At 35.6% G+C, this 18,769-nt stretch overlaps 1 protein-coding gene across 44 annotated transcripts in view; it reads right to left on the bottom strand.

Moving 5' to 3' along the window:
* NEK1 (NIMA related kinase 1) overlaps positions 1-18,769 on the bottom strand; it is a 225,714-nt gene that overhangs the window by 107,086 nt on the left and 99,859 nt on the right. For 22 of the 44 annotated variants that reach the window (XM_055276379.2, XM_055276377.2, XM_055276381.2 and 19 more), the window contains 3 exons: positions 8,732-8,815; positions 8,200-8,277; positions 7,203-7,298 (listed from right to left, as the gene is read on the bottom strand). In XM_055276379.2, coding sequence (XP_055132354.1) covers positions 7,203-7,298; positions 8,200-8,277; positions 8,732-8,815 — 258 coding nt within the window. Of the gene's footprint in view, positions 1-7,202; positions 7,299-8,199; positions 8,278-8,731; positions 8,816-9,252; positions 9,337-18,769 lie in introns of those variants that run through there. The other 22 variants (XM_055276376.2, XM_055276368.2, XM_055276375.2 and 19 more) reach the window with 5 other exon arrangements.

Raw genomic sequence — 18,769 nt, forward strand, 5'->3', positions numbered from 1 at the left:
GGACCCCTAGCTGCAGGTCTGTTGGAGTTTGCTGGAGGTCCACTCCAGACCGTTTGCCTGGGTATCAGCAGCAGAGGCTGCAGAAAAGCAGATACTGGTGAACAGCAAATGTTGCTGCCCGATAGTTCCTCTGGAAGTTTTGTCTCAGAGGAGTACCCAGCCGTGTGAGGTGTCAGTCTGCCCCTACTGGGGGGTGCCTCACAGTTAGGCTACTCAGGGTCAGGGACCCACTTGAGGAGGCAGTCTGTCCGTTCTCAGATCTACAGCTGCGTGCTGGGGGAACCACTACTCTCTTCAAAGCTGTCAGACAGGGACATTCAAGTCTGCAGAAGTTTGTGCTGCCTTTTGTTTGGCTATGCCCTGCCCCCAGAGGTGGAGTCTACAGAGGCAGGCAGGCCTCCTTGAGCTGTGGTGGGCTCCACCCAGTTTGAGCTTCCCAGCTGCTTTGTTTACCTGCTCAAGCCTCCGCAATGGTAGGCGCCCCTCCCCCAGCCTCGCTGCTGCCTTGCAGTTTGATCTCAGACTGCTGTGCTAGCAATGAGCGAGGCTCCGTGGGCATAGGCCTCTCCGAGCCAGGCACGGGATAATCTCCTGGTGTGCCGTTTGCTAAGACCGTTGGAAAAGCGCAATATTAGGGTGGGAGTGACCCGATTTTCCAGGTGCCATCTGTCACCCCTTTCTTTGACTAGGAAAGGGAATTCCCTGATCCCTTGCACTTCCCCAGTGAGGCGATGCCTCGTCCTGCTTCGGCTCATGCTTGGTGCGCTGCACCCACTGTCCTGCACCCACTGTCTGACAGTCCCCAGTGAGACAAACCCGGTACCTCAGTTGGATATGCAGAAATCACCTGTCTCCTGCGTCACTCACGCTGGGAGCTACAGACTAGAGCTGTTCCTATTCGGCCATCTTGGCTCCTCCTCCAATAGATTTCTTAGCAGAAATCTTACAAACCAGAAGACATTGGTGGCCTATTTTTAGCCTTCTTAAAGAAAAGAAATGCCAGCCAAGAATTTCACAGCCTGCCAAGCTAAGTAAGCTTCACAAACAAAGGAGAAATAAAGTTTTTCCCAGACAAGCAATTGCTAAGAGAATTTGACACCACCAGATAGGCCCTACAAAAATGCTTAAAGGAGTTCTAAACATGAAAATAAAAGAATGACACTTGCTACCACAAAAGTATGTGTAAGTTCAAAGCTACTGCCACTATAAAGCAACTATACAATTCAGACACAAAGCAACTAGTTAACACTAAGAGAGGAAGAAAACCTCACATATCAGTATTAACACTGAACATAAATGGCCTAAATGCTTCACTAAAAACACAGAATGGCAAACTGAATGAAAAAACAAGACCCAATCTTCTGCTATCTTCAAGAGACCCATCTCACATGTAACGACACCCAAAGCACTTGATGTAAAGGGATGGGGAAAGATCACACAAATTTAAAACAAAAAAGATCAGGGCTTGATACTCTTGTATCAGATAAAACAGATTCTAAATCAACAACAGTACAAAAGGACAAAGAAAAGCACTACATAATGATGAAAGGTCCAATTAAAGAAGAGAATTTAACTATCCTAAATATATATGTGCCCAACACTTGAGGACCCTGATTTATAAACAATTACTACTAGATCTAAGAAAAGGGACAGACAATAATATCATACAATAATAGTGGACACTTTAACACCCCACTGATAGCATTAAACCGATCGGGGCCCAAAACTAATAGATTCTAGACTTAAATTGGACACTTGACCAGTTGGACCTAATTAGCATCTACAGAACACTCCACTAAACAACCACAGAATACACACTCTTTTTATCTGCACACAGAACATACTCTAAGACTGACCACATACTCAGTCATAAAGCAAGTCTCAATAAATTTTTTAAAAAACTGAAATCATACTAAGCATCTTCTTGGACCACAGTAGAATAAAAATAGAAATCAATACCAAGAGGAGCTCTCAAAGCCACACAAATACATGGAAAGTAAACAACCTGCTGCTGAATGACTTTCGGAAAACAATAAAATTAAGGTAGACATTTAAAAAAATTTTGAAACAAATGAAAGTAGAAACACTACATACCAAAACCTCTGAGATATGGCAAAAGCAGTTAAAAGGAAAGTTTACAGCATTAAATGCTGATACAAAAATAATAGAAAGATCTCAAATTAACAACCTAATGTTGCACCTACAGGAACTAGAAGAACAAAAACAAACTAAACTGAAAGCTAGCCGACGAAAAGAAATAACTAAAATCAAAGCAGAACTAAAATGAGACCAAACAGCCATAGAAAAGATCAAACAAAAGTTGGTTCTTCAAAAAGATAAACAAGATTAATAACCTCCTGGAAAGATTAACACATGAAAAAAAAGAGAAGATTCATAAACACAGTCAGAAATAACAAAGGTGACATTACAACGGATCCCACAGAAATACAAAAGATCCTCAGAGACTACTATAAACATCTCCATGTGCACATACTATAAAATTAGGAAATGAACAAATTCTTGGAAACACACAATCTCCCAAGATTGAACTAGGAAGAAAAAACCTTGAACAGACCAATAATGAGTACAAAATTGAATCAGTAATAAAAAAAAAAAACTACAAATCAAAAAAAAGTCCTGGACCAGATAGATTCACAAGATATACAAAGAAGGCTAATGCCAATCCTACTGAAATTATTGAAAATAAATTAAGAAGGAGAGATTCCTCCCTAACTTATTCTACAAGACCGGTTTCATCATGATTATCAAAATATGGCAAGGACACAACAAAAAAAGAAAACTACAGGCCAATGTTGCTGATGAAAATAGATACAAAAATCCTCTATAAAATATTAGCAAACTAAATCCAGTAGAAGCACATTAAAACGAAAATTTGTATGATCAAGTGAGCCTTATTCCTGGGATGCAAGGATGGTTCAACACACACAAACCAATAAATGTGATTCTCCACATAAACAGAATTTTAAAAAAGAATATGATCACCTCAATATACACATAAAAAGCATCTGATAAAATCCAACATCCCTTTATGATAAAAAGCACTTAACAAATTAGGCATCAAAGGAAGATATCTCAAAATATTAAGAACCACCTATGACAAACCCACAGCCAACATCATGCTGAATGAGCAAAAAGTTAGAAGGATTCCTCCTAAGAACTAGAACAAGACAAGGATTCCATTCTTAGCAATCCTATTCAACATAGTACTGGCAGTCCTAGCCAGAGCAATCAGGTGAGAGAAAAGAATAAAAGACATCCAAATAGGAAAAGCGAAAGTCAAATTATCTCTTTGTGGACAATTTAATTCTGTATCTGGAAAATTCTAACAATTCCACCACGACTCCTAGACTTGATGAGTGACTTCAGTAAAGTTTCAGGACATAAAATCATTGTACAAAAATCAGTAGTATTTCTATACTCCAATAACATTCAGGCTGAGAATGAAACCAGTAATGCAATCTCATTTACAATAGCCACTCACACACAAAAATACTGAGGAATACATTTACCCAATGAGGTGAAAGAGCTCTACAAGGAGAACTACAAAACACTGATGAAGGAAATCATAGATGATATAAACAAATGGAAGTACATTCAATGCTCATGGAAGGAGACTTGGTATCATTAAAATGTCCATACTGCCTGAAGTAATCTACAGAATCAATTCAATTTCAATCAAATTACCAATGTTATTTTTTTGTAAAAAATAAAAAAACTCTAAAGTTCATATAGAACCACAAAAGACCCAGAATAGCCAAAGTTATCCTGAGCAAAAAGAACAAAACTGGAGGAATCACATTACCTGACCTCAAATTATACTACAGAGCTATAGTAACCAAAACAGCGTGGTGCTGGCATAAAAACAGGCACATAGGCTAGTGAAACAGAAGAGACCCAGAAATAAATCCATACATGTACAGTGAATTCATTTTTAACAAATGTTCCAGGAATATACGTTTGAGAAAAGACAGTCTCTTCAATAAATGGTGCTGGGAAAACTGGATATCCATATGCAGAAGAATGAAACTAGACTCCTATCTTTTGCCATATACAAAAATCAAATCAAAATGGATTAAAGACTTAAATCTAAGGCCTCAAACTATGAAACTACTAAAATAAAACACTGGGGAAACTCTCTAGGACACTGGCCTACGCAAAGATTTCTTGAGTAATACCCCATAAGCACACGCAACCTAAGCAAAAATGGACAAATGGGATCACATCAAGTTAAAAAGCTTCTGTACAGCAAAGGAAACTATCAACACAGTGAAGAGACAACCCACAGAATGGGAGAAAATATTTGCAAACTACCCATCTGACAAGGGATTAATAACCAGAATATATAAGGACCTCAAACCACTCAACAGGAAAAATCTAATAATCCAGTTTAAAATGGGCAAAAGATCTGAATAGACATTTCTAAAAAGATGACATACAAATGGCAAACAGGTATATGAAAAAGTGCTCAACATCACTGATCATCAGAGAAATACAAATCAAAATGACAATGAGATATCATCTCACCCCAGTCAAAACGGCTTTTATCAAAAGGACTAGCAATAACAAATGCTGGCAAGGATGTGGAGAAAAGGGAACCCTCTTACACTCGTACACTGTTGGTGGGAATTTAAACTAGTACAGCCACTATGGAGAACAGTTTGGACGTTCCTCAAAAAACTAAAAATAGAACTACCATACAATCTAGCAATCCCACTGCTAGGTATATATCCAAAAGAAAGGAAATCAGTATATCAGAGATATCTGCACTCCCATGTTTATTGCAGGACTATACACAATAGCCAAAATCTGGAAGCAACCTAACTGTCCATCAAAAGATGAGTGGATAAAGAAAATTGTGGGACATATACACAATGGAGTACTCTTCAGCCATAAAATAGAATAAGATCCTGTCATTTGCAACAATATGAAAGGAACTGGAGTTCTATTACGTTAGGTGAAATAAGCCTGGCACAGAAAGACAAATTTTGCATGTTCTCACTTATTTGTGGAAACTAAAAGAATTAAAACAATTGAATTCATGGAAACGGAACATGATTGTTACCAAAAGCTGGAAAGGGTAGTGCATGAAAGTGGGAATGGCTAATGGGTACAAAAATTAGATAAAATGAGTAAGATCCAGTATTTGATAGCACAACAGGGTGAATATAGTCAACAATAATTTATTGTACATTTTAAAATAACTAAACGGGTGTAACTGGATTGTTTGAAATGCAAAGAAAGGATAAATGCATGAGGTGATAGATACCCCATTTACCCTGTGATTAGTATGTATTTATGCCTGTATGAAATTATCTCATGGATCCCATAAATATATACATCTACCATGTACCTACAAAAATAAAAAAAAAAAACAATAAATACACAGTTAATCCTTGAACAACACAGGTTTGACCAGTACAAATCCACTTACACACAATTTTTTTTCTGCCTCTGCCACCCGAGACAGCAAGACCAACCCTCTTACTCCTCCTTCCTCAGCCTACTCCACCTGAAGATGAGGATGAAGACCTTTATGATGATCCACTTCCATTTAAAAATAGTAAATATATTTTCTCTTCCTTATGATTTTCTTAATAACATTTTTTTCTTTAGCTTTGTTGTAAGAATACAGCATATAATACACACAACATATAAAATAGATGTTACTCTATGTTATTGGCAGGGCTTCCAGTCAACAGTAGGATATCAGTAGTAAAGACTGTGGGGAGTCAAAAGTTATATGTGAATTTTTGACTGTGCAAGGGGCCAATGCCCCAACCCCCATGTTGTTCATGGGTCAATACTAGAGTGGTCATAATATGCCTGGCACACAACAAGCAATAAACTATGGGAACTGTTGTTTCTATGATGTGTATCATGGCTATTTGCAAATGATCTAGTTGTAGGCTAAAACCCAGAAAATTTACTTAAAATTGGCAGAACAGGAAAACTCACTGGATAAGAGGATAAGCAAAAACTCAAAATGTCTGCAAATATTAGCAATATTCTGTTAGGAAAAAAAACCTTTAAAGATTGAAATGGAATTATAAACTATCTAGAAATAACCTTTATAAGAAATACAACAGATAAGTGTGAAAATGATCAAAATTTGTGTAAGATATATAAAAGAAACTATGAGTAAATGTAGAAATTTAACTTGTTCCTGTATAAAAACTATTATAACTATGTCAATTCTTCTTAACTTGTAGGTTTAATATAATACTAATCAAAATTACAACAGGATTGAAAAAAAAAAAAAAGAAACAAGAATTACCCTAAAAATGTATCTGGTAAAGAAAAAGAGAGCAAATAACTAAGAATAATAAGTGTAAAAAGGAGAGTAAAGGGGAAATGAGGAAAGAATTCTATTAGAAATTAAAGCATATTGTAAATAATTACTAATACAACGAGGTACTGGCAGAAAAGACAGAGTAATAGAGCAAAGGAGAAAGCCCAAAGGAAGATACAGCTTGTTACATACTTGCTATAGATTCATTCACTGGTATATATAGGAATTTAATAAATCTTACAAGTAGCATTATAAATTGGTGGCAGAAGGACGATGTAGTCATTAAATTATGCTGGGATTTTGATAAGCTACTTGGCAATAGCAAATTAAAAATTTAAAAATAAAGTAAGGGCCAGGCGCAGTGGCTCATGCCTGTAATCCCAGCACTTTGGGAGTCTGAGGCGGGCAGATCACGAGGTCAGGAGTTTAAGATCTGCCTGGCCAACATGGTGAAACCCTGTCTCTACTAAAAATACAAAAATTAGCTGGGTGTGGTGGTACGCGCCTGTAGTCCCAGCTACTTGGGAGGCTCAGGTGGAAGAATCACTTGAACCCAGGAGGTGGAGGTTGCAGTGAGCCGAGATCGTGTCCCTGCACTTCAGCCTGGGTGACAGAGCAAGACTCCATCTCAAAAAATAATAATAATAAAAAAATAAAATAAATTAGTTCTGATTCAAATCAATCTCCCAAATAACTTCCACATTGATTATTCTTAAATGCGAGAGAGACAGAGAGACTGAGAAAGAGAGGTAATGAGAAAGGGTGAGAGAGAGAATGAGAATGAAAAAACAGAAAAAAAAAGCATTAGAAAATTATAATACTGATGTACTACCCAGGAAGAGCTATAAAAATGTTAATACAACCAGGATTAAGAATATGAGCTAAATCTTACATGCTCTTCCCACACTTTTTTTTCTCTCTCATAAGCTTCCTTTCTCTTTCGTTCTAGCTGTTCTTTTAACACAGCAGCACGTGCATTTGCATGGGCCTAAAAATAAAAACAATTAACAAAATGAGTTATCAGAAAGAAGGGCATAGGGTTTTTTGGTTTTTTTGGTTTTTTTTTGCCAGGTCTATAAAGATATTTACTTATTAGCCAAAAAAGAAATGTGCATGTAGTCTTAGAATAAAAATGTAAGCTCACTCTAAATCTCTAGCACCTAGAACCAGCCTTGACATACAGCAGGTGTTCAATAAATATTTGCTGAGTGAAAATAAAGGCAGGTATATTTGAATGGAAAAAAAATGTAAAAACTTAAAACAATTGTTATACACAGACTTTGTTTACCTTCATGGGGATGTATATTTGTATATTTTTCATTTTTAAGGTTACCATTTTTTTTCCAAGATTACTTATATGATAGTTTCATGTATTTATGCCATGGTTTTATCTGTTTTCATAAATATAATACAAAGAGAAAAATACTATTTTTAGAAACCAAAAAGTGGAGGAGAAAGATGAAAGAAAAATTAAAGGAAGAAAATAAAGTGATATAACTATGCAAAACTTAAGAACACAATTTGCGGCCGGGCGCAGTGGCCCACGCTTGTAATCCCAGCACTTTGGGAGGCCAAGGCGGGCGGATCACGAGGTCAGGAGATCGAGACCACGGTGAAACCCCGTCTCTACTAAAAATACAAAAAATTAGCCGGGCGTGGTGGCGGGCGCCTGTAGTCCCAGCTACTCGGAGAGGCTGAGGCAGGAGAATGGCGTGAACCTGGGAGGCGGAGCTTGCAGTGAGCCGAGATCGTGCCACTGCACTCCAGCCTGGGCGACAGAGTGAGACTCCATCTCAAGAAAACAAACAAACAAACAAACAAAAAAACACAATTTGCTATCTCAGCTTTCAATTTTCTCTAAGAAAACCTGTATCATTTCTAGTCTATACCTTCAGTGATTCGATTTTTTTGCGCCTCATGTCGGCCTCTTCACTTCCTTCTTGTCCTTCAGAATGATTAGCTTCCTTCTACAAAATAAGTAGATAAGCAAATCACTTAGGATAGAATCATCAAATTGAGTGCAGAGCTCTATGAAAGATAACAATGAATAAACTAAAATCTAAAACTATAAACTGGAAATCATTTAATGCTGTTAGTTTTCTCCTAAAGCTGCAACTGAACTCTCCACCACTATCAGCCTTTAAGAACAATGGAACAAAAAGATAATGATATAAAATGCATTTTAATCCTCCCATGAATACTAGTTATATTTTCCTCCCAGAATTTCTCTGGAACAAATGGTCTTATCAATTTAAAATCACATAAATAAGATTTACTTTATGTGTAGTTTTTTGATCTTTGAACTTCCACTATCGTCATCAGTTTTTTGTTGTTGTTGTTGTTGTTAATGGCACAGCATTTTAAATGTTAACCTACTATGATATCATTCAATTTCTTAAAAAAAATAGCTTTTCAACCTACCTTTTCACCACGAAGTTTGGCTTTAATCTGTTGGCGCTCATTGAAATTCTGTAGTCTTATTTGCCTCAGTCTTGCCAGATAAACCTACAAGGAGGCAAAAACCCCAACATAATAATGTAAAAGTAAAGCTATTGGCATTTTTACTGCTAGATTTTTTTTAAATTTAAGGAACAGTGTTAATTTGAACACAAGAAATAAAAGTTCTGAAATCTGGTTAATGGAAATGTAATATTAGCTTTCAAGTGTTTAATTAAGAAAAATTTATTTCTGAAAAGAAAGAAATACATTATAAAATTACAAATTTTTAATTTAATCAAAAGAAAAGAAACTGAAATCATAATACTGAATAAGTTACGGGGCAAAATTATAACACAGAATGTCAGTCAAAAATATATTAACAGGTCCCTATAGACCTACAAAATCTTCAAATAATTGTTAAGAATTTAAACCATGCAAGAAAAGAAGGCAATAAATTCAAAAATGGCTATGTGATGGAGGTAGCGAACATGCGGGAAGCATACCTCTTCCTCTTTGTTTCTTGGCTTCCCTCCTCTTGAAGGGCTGGGCCTGCCTCCATACATAGCTGCCAGGTTTTGCAGGATTCCCTGTTTATCATTTAATGTACTAAGTTTAAAGAATGACTAAGGCTACATTATTATCTTACCAAGGAATATCCAGGTGCTACTTTATTTCTTTTGGCAAATACTGACCATTTCTTGATGATAAACTGTGATAACAAACCCTAGCGTTTTCCTATGTCAACTTGAAATACATATTTAGTGAGAACAGAAGGAAGCAATTAAGCCCCAAACATAATTATTCAAAACGGAGATCAGCTATCTTTGTATTAGTCACTTAAGAGGGTTTTTTTTGGTTTTTTTTTTTTTTTTTTTTAAATCACTGCTTTGGAGGTTAAACCCCAAACCAAATTTTCCTCTACAAACAGCCAATCCATTTCGACATACGTCTATATATATATACTAAACACATACAAAATAAGATATTTGAGATCACTTTTTCTAGATTCAACAAATGGGTTGTATATTAATTAAGAGATCTCAATCAAACTGTGTGCACTCAGGCATGTTCAGTTACTATACAGCAAATGGTCAAACCCAATCACAGACTCATTTTTGAACATAGTTTATATGTTTCTCTTCCTTCAGCATACAAGCATGCTTCGAATTCCTCCCTTAAAAAAACTCTTTAGTCCCACTTTCCTATCAAATGTCTTTTTATTGGCTTATTGAATGTGTACTTTTTTTATTCATCATCTCAATTTTTCTGCTTCCCAGTCATTTTTTAGCTCACTACAATCTAGTTTCTGATCCCATTATGACTCTGAAAATTTTCTAAGGTCACCAATGACTTCCTACTTCACAATTGAAATGAGCCCTTTTGAGTGATTTTTGCGTTTAACATTTCCACTGGAAATTAGTTTTGACTGAATCCACTTAATTTATATATGTATTTTTTCTGTCATAATACATACTCATTATAGAAAATTTATTAAAAAATAAAGAAAATGTGAATCATTTATAATTCTGCCATCTGAGAAACTTAAAATTTGAGGGTACTGTCTTCCAAATTTCCTTCTCTGTATATGTATAATACATACATGTTTATTTTTATAAAACTGGTATTTTACTAGTTATCCAGACAATATTATATCCTGAATCTCTTCCCACATCCATTTAATATTCCTTACAAACACTATTCTTAAGTGACTACATACTATTCATAACACTCCACTATACAAATGTTCTATAATTCACACATTTTTAAAAAGTCTCTCTTCTCTTTCAGTATTTATAATGGCACTCTCTCGGGTTCTTCCAACTGTCACTATTTTTCACAGGCTTTTCTCTCCTTGGCTTGTTGCTGAATGTCAATATTTTCTAGAGTTTCATTTTCTGGCCCTCCTTCTCTTCTCATCCCCAGGCTTTAACATATGCTGCCAATTCCCAAACCTTGCAGCCCTTTTCTCTTTACAGCTTTCTGTGTATGTTAAACTGACATCCGGGCAACTCCACTCTTACGCAGCAAAGCTACCTCAATTTATAAACCTGACTTTATCCTTCCTTTTACTATATAATCTTATTCCCAATTCAGTTATTGAACGTGATCAGCCACTCAAGTCAGCAAACTAGGAATTACATTTGCCTCTTACCTACTATACTCAAATATGCCAAATTACCAATTCTATCTCCTAATAATTCTATAATTTATCATTTCAGTTTCTGCCTTCGCTCAGCCTCTCTTCTTTTGACTCTTAAATTGCTAAATGAGTTTCCCAACTCATCTTACCTCTAGTCTCACATCCCACAATTCTATTCTCTACAATGCACTGAGAGTAACCTTTCTCTTTCACATCAAATCCCACACAAATCCTTCAATGGTTACTATTATCTTCAGACTTTAATTCACATTCTGTTGAATGGCAGGTAAAGCCATTTGTGATCTCGCCATTTCTAGTCTCATCTCTGCCACTGCTCAGTCATAAATCCTACATTCTGGCTATGACAACTACTTGTGGTCTGTAAACTGTACCATGATCTCACTCATCCTCTTAAGATGGGTAACTCTACTCATCTTCCAAAACTCGAACCAAATATCTCACCCCAGAAGCCTCTTCAAAGCCTTCTCTAGGGAGTTAAGTGTGCTTCCTTTGACCTTCCATACCATTTCTTTATAGATACCTCTCACAGTAGCACTCATTAGAGTGCATTATAATGGTGGAAGGGCAGTATATTTTAGTTAAGAACATGAAATACATACAGACTCTGAAATTTGTTTTTGTCAACATCACATAAACACTGCTGATCTTAAAAAAAACTGCTTAAACTTGTTGTTAAGTCTAGGCATAAAAACATCTACTTCTTGGGTGTAACAGAGCAAAAAAGTATTACTGTAAGAGAATGCCCTGCCTTTTTTCTTTTGCAGCATGACAAAGGGCCTTTACTCACTCAGTTTCCTCCCCTCTTCAAGACGGTCCTTGCAATAGCTTATCAGTATTTGAGCTTTTGAGATATATATAAGTCAAAGAGTTGGGGATGTGAAGGAAAATAAGAAATAAGCAGCGCTGGGCAAAGATGTGAGATAAATTCTGAAAAGGCATATGGGAGTATCTACAAAGTTAAGGGGAGTGGGTGGTAGTGAACTGAGTATTGCTATAGACGATAACTTCCTTTCATGATATTTGAGAAATACAAGAATCTGAGTTACTCTGAAGCTTTAAAACCTTTTTAGTTTGAAATATTATAGATACACAGAAAGGTGAAAAGAATATATAGGGAGGTCCTGTGCGCCCCTTCACCCAGCCTTTCCCAAATTTCTCATCTTGCATAACTACATTACACCATCAAAACCAGGAAACTGACACTGATTCAAATTATAGATATAATCTTCTATTTGTGTCATGCCTCTACACAATTTTGTCACTCATGTCATCTTATGTTAATTCCACCCTAATCAAGACACTTAGCTGTATTATTACTGGAACACTTCATAGCCACACTGTTGTGGCTCCATCCCTAACCCATCAACCACTAAACTGTTCTCCATCTTGATAATTATGTCATAATTTCTATATAGACTCACACAATATGTGTCCTTTTGAGACTGAGTGTTTTCACTCAATATAATTATATTTGGTCCATCTATGGTATTGCAATGCATCAATAGTTCATTCCTTTTCATTGCAAAGCAGTATTCCATGGGGTGGATATGGTGTTATGATACAGTCTTTTCATTCATTCACCCATTAAAGGGCATTTGGGTAGTTTTAAGTTTTTTGTTATTACAAATAAAGTTTCTATGAATATTCATGAATGAGTTTCTAAGTGACAACAAGTTTTCTCTGGAACATATGCACAAGAATGAAATCACTGGTTCTTGGTATGAAGTCCATTTTTAGTTTAAAAAGGAACTGTGAAACTATTTTGCACAATGACTGTATCATTTTACATTCCGAACAACAATGTATAGGTGAACAGTTTCTCCAAAACTTCATCAGCATTTGGTTTTATCACTATTTTTTTATTATAGCCATTTTGATAGGTGTGAAGTGATAACATCATTGTGGTTTAAGTTTGCATTTTCCAAATGATTTGGGTATCTCTTCGTGTGTTACCTGCCATCTGTATATCCTCTTTGGTGAAATGTTTTGTATAAATTTTCCTCATTTTCTAACTGGATCTTTTATGCTTAATGTTGAGTTTTGGTGCTTCTTTATATTCTCTAAATATAAGCCCTTTGTTGGATCAGTGCTGTACAAACATTTCTGCCAATCTGTAATTTGTATTTTCTTCCTCTTAACAGGGTCTTTTGCAGAGCCAAATTTTTAAATTTTGACAAAGCCTGGTTTACCAACTGTTCCTTTTTTGGATTAGACTTTCTTGGTGTCAAGTCTAATAACTCTTTGCCTAGTATTAGGTCCCAAAATTTTCTTCTCTTTTTACTAGAAGTTTTGCAGTTTCATATGAAAGCCCATGATCTGTTTTGAGGTAATTATTTTATATGGTTTGAGGTTTAGGTCAAGGTTGATAGAGCTTACGGATGTCCAATTCCTCCCACAATAATATTGAAAAGGCTACTCTTCCTCCACTGAATTGCTTTCATGTATTTGTCAAGAATCAGTTAGGCATATATATTTGTGTGCATCTATTCTGGGACTCTCCATACTGTTCCACTGATCTATGTGTCTATCCCTTTGCCACTACTACACTGTTTTGATTACTGTAGCTATAAGTTAGCCTCAACACCAGGAAGAGTTATTCTTCTCAAGTTGTTCTTCTTCAAAATTGTTTTAGTTACTTTAAGGTCTTTCTCTTTCCATATAAATTTTAAAATAAGCCTGTCTATATTAAAAAATATTTTCTGAGATTTTAGTAAGAATTGCATTAACTCTATAGATCAATTTAACAAGAATCGCCATTTTTACTATTGTGAGTCTTCTGATTCATAAACAACATCTCTCTCCAAGTATTTTGGTCTTCTTAGATTTTTTTCATCAGCATTTTGAAATTTAATTGCATTTAATATTACATATGTTTTGTTAGAATTCTTTTTCATATTCTTTGGAACAACTGTAAATGGCATTATAATTTTTGTATCAGTTTCCACTTGCTCATTGTCAATATATATAAATTCAATTGATTTTTGTGTACTGATCTTGTATCCTGCAACTATAATGAATTCACTTTTTAGTTTCAGGAGTATTTTTGTAGACTTCTGGGGATTTCCCATGCAGATAATCATATCAACTTGAAATAGCAACAACTTTATTTCATCTTTTCAATTCTGTATGCCTCTTGTTCTTCTTGCTTTATTGCAGTAACTACAACTTATAGTACAATGTCAAATATGAGTGGTAAAAGTTACATGCTTGCCTTTTCCCTAATTGTAGAGGGAAATCATTCAGTCTTTTACCTGTATAATATTAGATGCAGGGTTTTTGCAGATGCCTATTGTGAGGTTGAGAACATTCCCCTGTATTTCTAGTGTACTGACAGTTATTATTTTTTTAAATCATGAATGGGTGCTGAATTTTTTCAAAAGATTTTCTGTATCAATTGATGTAATCACATGAATTTCCTTCTTTAGCCTGTTGATATGGTGAATCACATTGATTTTTTAATACTGTAAAATACTTGTACATCTAGACTAAATTCCACTTGGTTGGGGCTGGATATAATTTACTAAAATTTTATTGAGGATTTTTGTATTTAATTTCATCAAAGATACTGGTCTATAGTTTGCTTTTCTGTGCTGTCTTTGGTTATGGTATTAGGGTAATACAGTCTCAAAATGAGTTGATTAGTATTCACTCCACTACTACTTCTGTGAACAGATTGTAGTGTTGTATCAAATTGGTGTTAATTCTTCTTTGAATGTCTGGTTAAATTTTCCAGTGAAACCATCTAGGCCCAGAGATTTTCAATAGCTTTTGAATCACGAATTCAACTTTTAAAACAGTTATAGGACAATTTAAGATATGTGTTTCAACTTGGCTAAGTTTTGGTAGTTTATGATTTTCATAGGATTGGTTCATCTATTCTAAGTTGTTGAATTTATGAATGTAAAGTTGAATTTATCCTTTTAATTGTTACAAGATCTATAATTATACCCATCTTTTTCTGACATTGGTGATTTGTGTCTTTTTTTTATCTTTGTCAATTTTGCTAGAGACTTATCAATTTCACTTTTATGTTTCTAAGAGTCAGTTTTTTGTTTCATTACATTACCCTATAGTATTACTGCTCTCAATTTTATCAATACCTATTCTTAATTACTTCCTTTATTCTGCTTGATTTGGGAATATTTTGCTCTCTTTTTTTTTCCTAGTATTTTGAGTTAGGAATTTACAGTGATTTGAGACATTTCTTCTTCTCTACTGTCTGCATTTAGTGCTATAAACTTCCCTCACAGAAGTGCTTCAGCTCTATCTCACAAATTTTTGTGTGTTGTGTGTCTATTTCCATTCTGTTCTATGTACATCTAAATTTCCTTTCAGATTTCCTCTTTGACCCATGGTTTATTTAGAAGTGTGTTAATTTTTAAATGTTTGGAGATTTTCCTGTCACCTTCCTGCTACTGATTTCTAGTTTAATTCCACTGTTCTCTATATTTGTAAAGGTTTTATAATTCAGTATATTATCTTGATGAATTTTTGATGGGTGCTTAAAATGTGTATTTTGCTATTGTGGGGTGGAATATTCTGTAAGTGCAAATTAGATCTTGGTGGTTAGTGATGGTGTTTAGCTATTCTATATCCTTGCTGATTTTCTGTCTAGTAGTTCTATCAATTGCTGACAGCAGGATGTTCAAGTCTCCAACTGTAATTGAGAACCTGTTTATTTCTTCTTTCAGCTCTATTAGTTTCTGCTGTCTATATTTTAAAGTATGGTTATTTGGTGTATACATATTTAAGATTGCAATAACTTCTCAGTGCATGGTTCTTTTGTTACTATGTCTCTTTTTATCTTTGTCCTTAGTAACTTAATTTTGCTCCATTACAAACAAATTCTTTTAGTTTCCTGCATTTGAGAATGTCTATTTCCACTTCATTCCAAAAGGACAGTTTTGGTCAGATACAGAATTAAAGATTGATAGTACTTTTTCTCCTTTCAGCACCTGAAAAATGTTGTACCACTTCCTTTGAAACTCCATGGTTTCAGATGAGAAACCTGCTGTTATTCAAATTGGTGTACTTTCATATGGAATGTGTCATTTCTCTCTCCCATTTTTCAGATTTGTCTTTTTAAAAACATTTCTTAGTGTGGATTCGAGTTTATCTTATCGTAGGGTTTGCTCAGCTTCTTAAATCTACAGGTTTATGTCTTTCACCAAATGTGAGAAATTTTCAGTCACTAGTTCTTCAAATATATTTTTCAGTCACATACTTTCTCCTGTCCTTTAAGCTTTGAAGATACAATGTTAAATTTTTGTATTGTCCTATAAATTCTTGAGACTGATAATTTCAGTATTTTTACTCTCTGTTGTTCAGACAGAGTAACTGAACTGGTATGTCTTCAAGTTCATTGATTCTATCTTCTGTCATCATCTCCACTGTACTACTGAGTCTAATCTGTGAATTTTAATTTTGATTATTGTGTTTTTCAGTTCTATAATTTCCATTTAATTCTTCCTTAAAACTTCTATTTGTTTGCTGAGGTTTTCCCTTTTTATCATTTTAAGATAATTTAAGATAATTGATTGTTGAAGCATTTCAATCACAGTAACTTTAAAACCCTTGTCAGGTAATTCCTACAACTGATTCATCTTGATATGAATGTCAAATCAATGTCATTTCTCACACAAATTGTGTTTTTGCTGCATTCAGCTTGGTTTGACAAGTTATTATGTAGAAGACTCACAGTCCTGCTTAATCTATGTTATGCAAGAAGTAGCCTGTCAAAGTTTAGCAATCAGCTTCTAGCCTACTTTTGTGGGCTTTAGTTCCAATTGCAGTTCGGTTTTCTGAAAACCTGTGATACTATTCTGGTCTGCTTCATTCTTCTGGTGCTTCCAGAGCTCCTGCTCAGTCACTGCTGCTGCTGTTTTGTGAGAATGGAAGTTGCTTCTCTGGGCTACTGGCTGTTGCTGGGAGACTTCCATGGTGGAGGTACCATGAACAAGTTGTGGAGTGGGGCCAGGATAGCCTGAGGCTTCGCCACTGTCCTGAGCTTGAATCGCTCATCAGGTCCCTGGTGTCAGGAAAATGTTGAGGTTCCCTATTTTTGTTGGGATTGCCCTTTTCCAGTCCTTTGGTGAGTAATGGCAGGCTTTTCTTGTTTAACATTGCTTTTTGTCTATAGTGGATCTGGGTTGCAGGCCTCTCTAATAACCAGTCCAAGATACATAGGAGACAGAAAACCCAGAGAACCCTAATGTTATTTCTCAAGTCCTGAGGACTCTAGCCAGTTCACCCAGAGAACCCCAGTGTTATTTCTCAAGTCCCGAGGTCTCTAACCAGTTCACCTTCTTTCTGGCATTTATAATCCAATTATAATTGTATGCTAAATGATTTCCAGGGTATTTAGTTATATTTAGAGGGAAGGAACAGGCAAAGTGAGTCTATGCTATTCTTTTCGGAACTGGGCAGAAACTACTTTTTGATAGCTAGGGTTTTTACACTGCAACATCCTCTGTAACACGACTAGCACATCAAAGTTTGACAGAGTTACACAGAGTTACACAGATTTCCAACAGATTGTTGGAAAGACTAAGAGATTGTTATTTTGAACTGTGCCCCTCATAAATTCAAATGTTGAGGTCTCAACCCCTAGTACCTCAGAATTAACCTTATTTAGAGATAGGATGTTTGACAAGTTAAAATGAGGTCATCAGAATAGGTCCTAATTCAGTAGGACTGGTGTCCCTATAAAAAGGGAAAATTTGCAGACAGACTCACACACTGGAAGAACACGACACGAAGATGAAGGCAGAGATCAGGATGCTGATAATATACACCAAGGAAGGTCAAAAATTGCCATTCAATAACCAAAAGGTAGGAAGGAGGCATGGAACAGATTCTCCCTCAAAGTCCCCAGAAGGAAACAACCCTGCTGACACACTGATCTTGAACTTCTTGCCCTGAAAACTCTGAGATAATAAATTTGTGTTGTTGATGCCACTTAGTTTGTAGTCTTTTGTTACAGCAGCCTTAGCAGACTAATACAGAGGTAATGCGTATAAAATTGCTTAACACGATGCCTGGCATAATAAGCTTTCAATAAATAGTTATTACTTAATTGTTGGTTTACTTGTCTATCTCCTTTACTGCTCATATTTTCCTGCTAGCATGAAACCTAACATATTACAGTCATTAATGTTTGTATAAAATTAAATCAATGAAAGAATGAATGCAAAGTTTAACAGTTAACTGCACATTTTGTAAGGTAGGTTTTCCATTAGTATAAATAAATACAGTATGATTTAAGATGAGTTAATAAGAAAGTAACATTTCTCAAGGGAAATAATGCTGTTTCATCATTTTTGTAAAATTCAGAGGTTCTTCTGTGAAGTTATTCAACAGAAGATAACCAAGAAAAACTCTTGCACATGTGTACCAGGATATATCTACAAGAATGTTCAAAGATGAACTGGAACCAACCTAAATAATTACTGTCAGGAGAATAATTGTGGTACAGTCACACAATGGAACATCATACAGCAATACTTGACAATATGAATGAATCTTAGAAAAATGTTGAATGGGCCAGGCACAGTGGCTCACCGGAGGTCAGGAGTTTGGGGCCAGCCTGACCACATGGTGAAACCCTGTCTCTACTAAAAATACAAAATTAGCCGAGTGTGGTGGTGCATGCCTGTAATCCCAGCTACTTGGGAGGCTAAGGCAGGTGAATTGCTTGAACCTGGGAGGTGGAGGTTGCAGTGAGCCAAGATCGTGCCATAGCATTCCAGCCTGGGCAACAAGAGCGAAATTCCACCTCAAAAAAAAAAAAAAAAAAAAGAAAAAGAAAAATGTTGAATGAAAAAATGTCTCAGTCTATATACAGTATAATTTTTATAATA

This window comes from Symphalangus syndactylus, chromosome 4, assembly GCF_028878055.3.
Source record: "Symphalangus syndactylus isolate Jambi chromosome 4, NHGRI_mSymSyn1-v2.1_pri, whole genome shotgun sequence".
NCBI lineage: Eukaryota > Metazoa > Chordata > Mammalia > Primates > Hylobatidae > Symphalangus > Symphalangus syndactylus.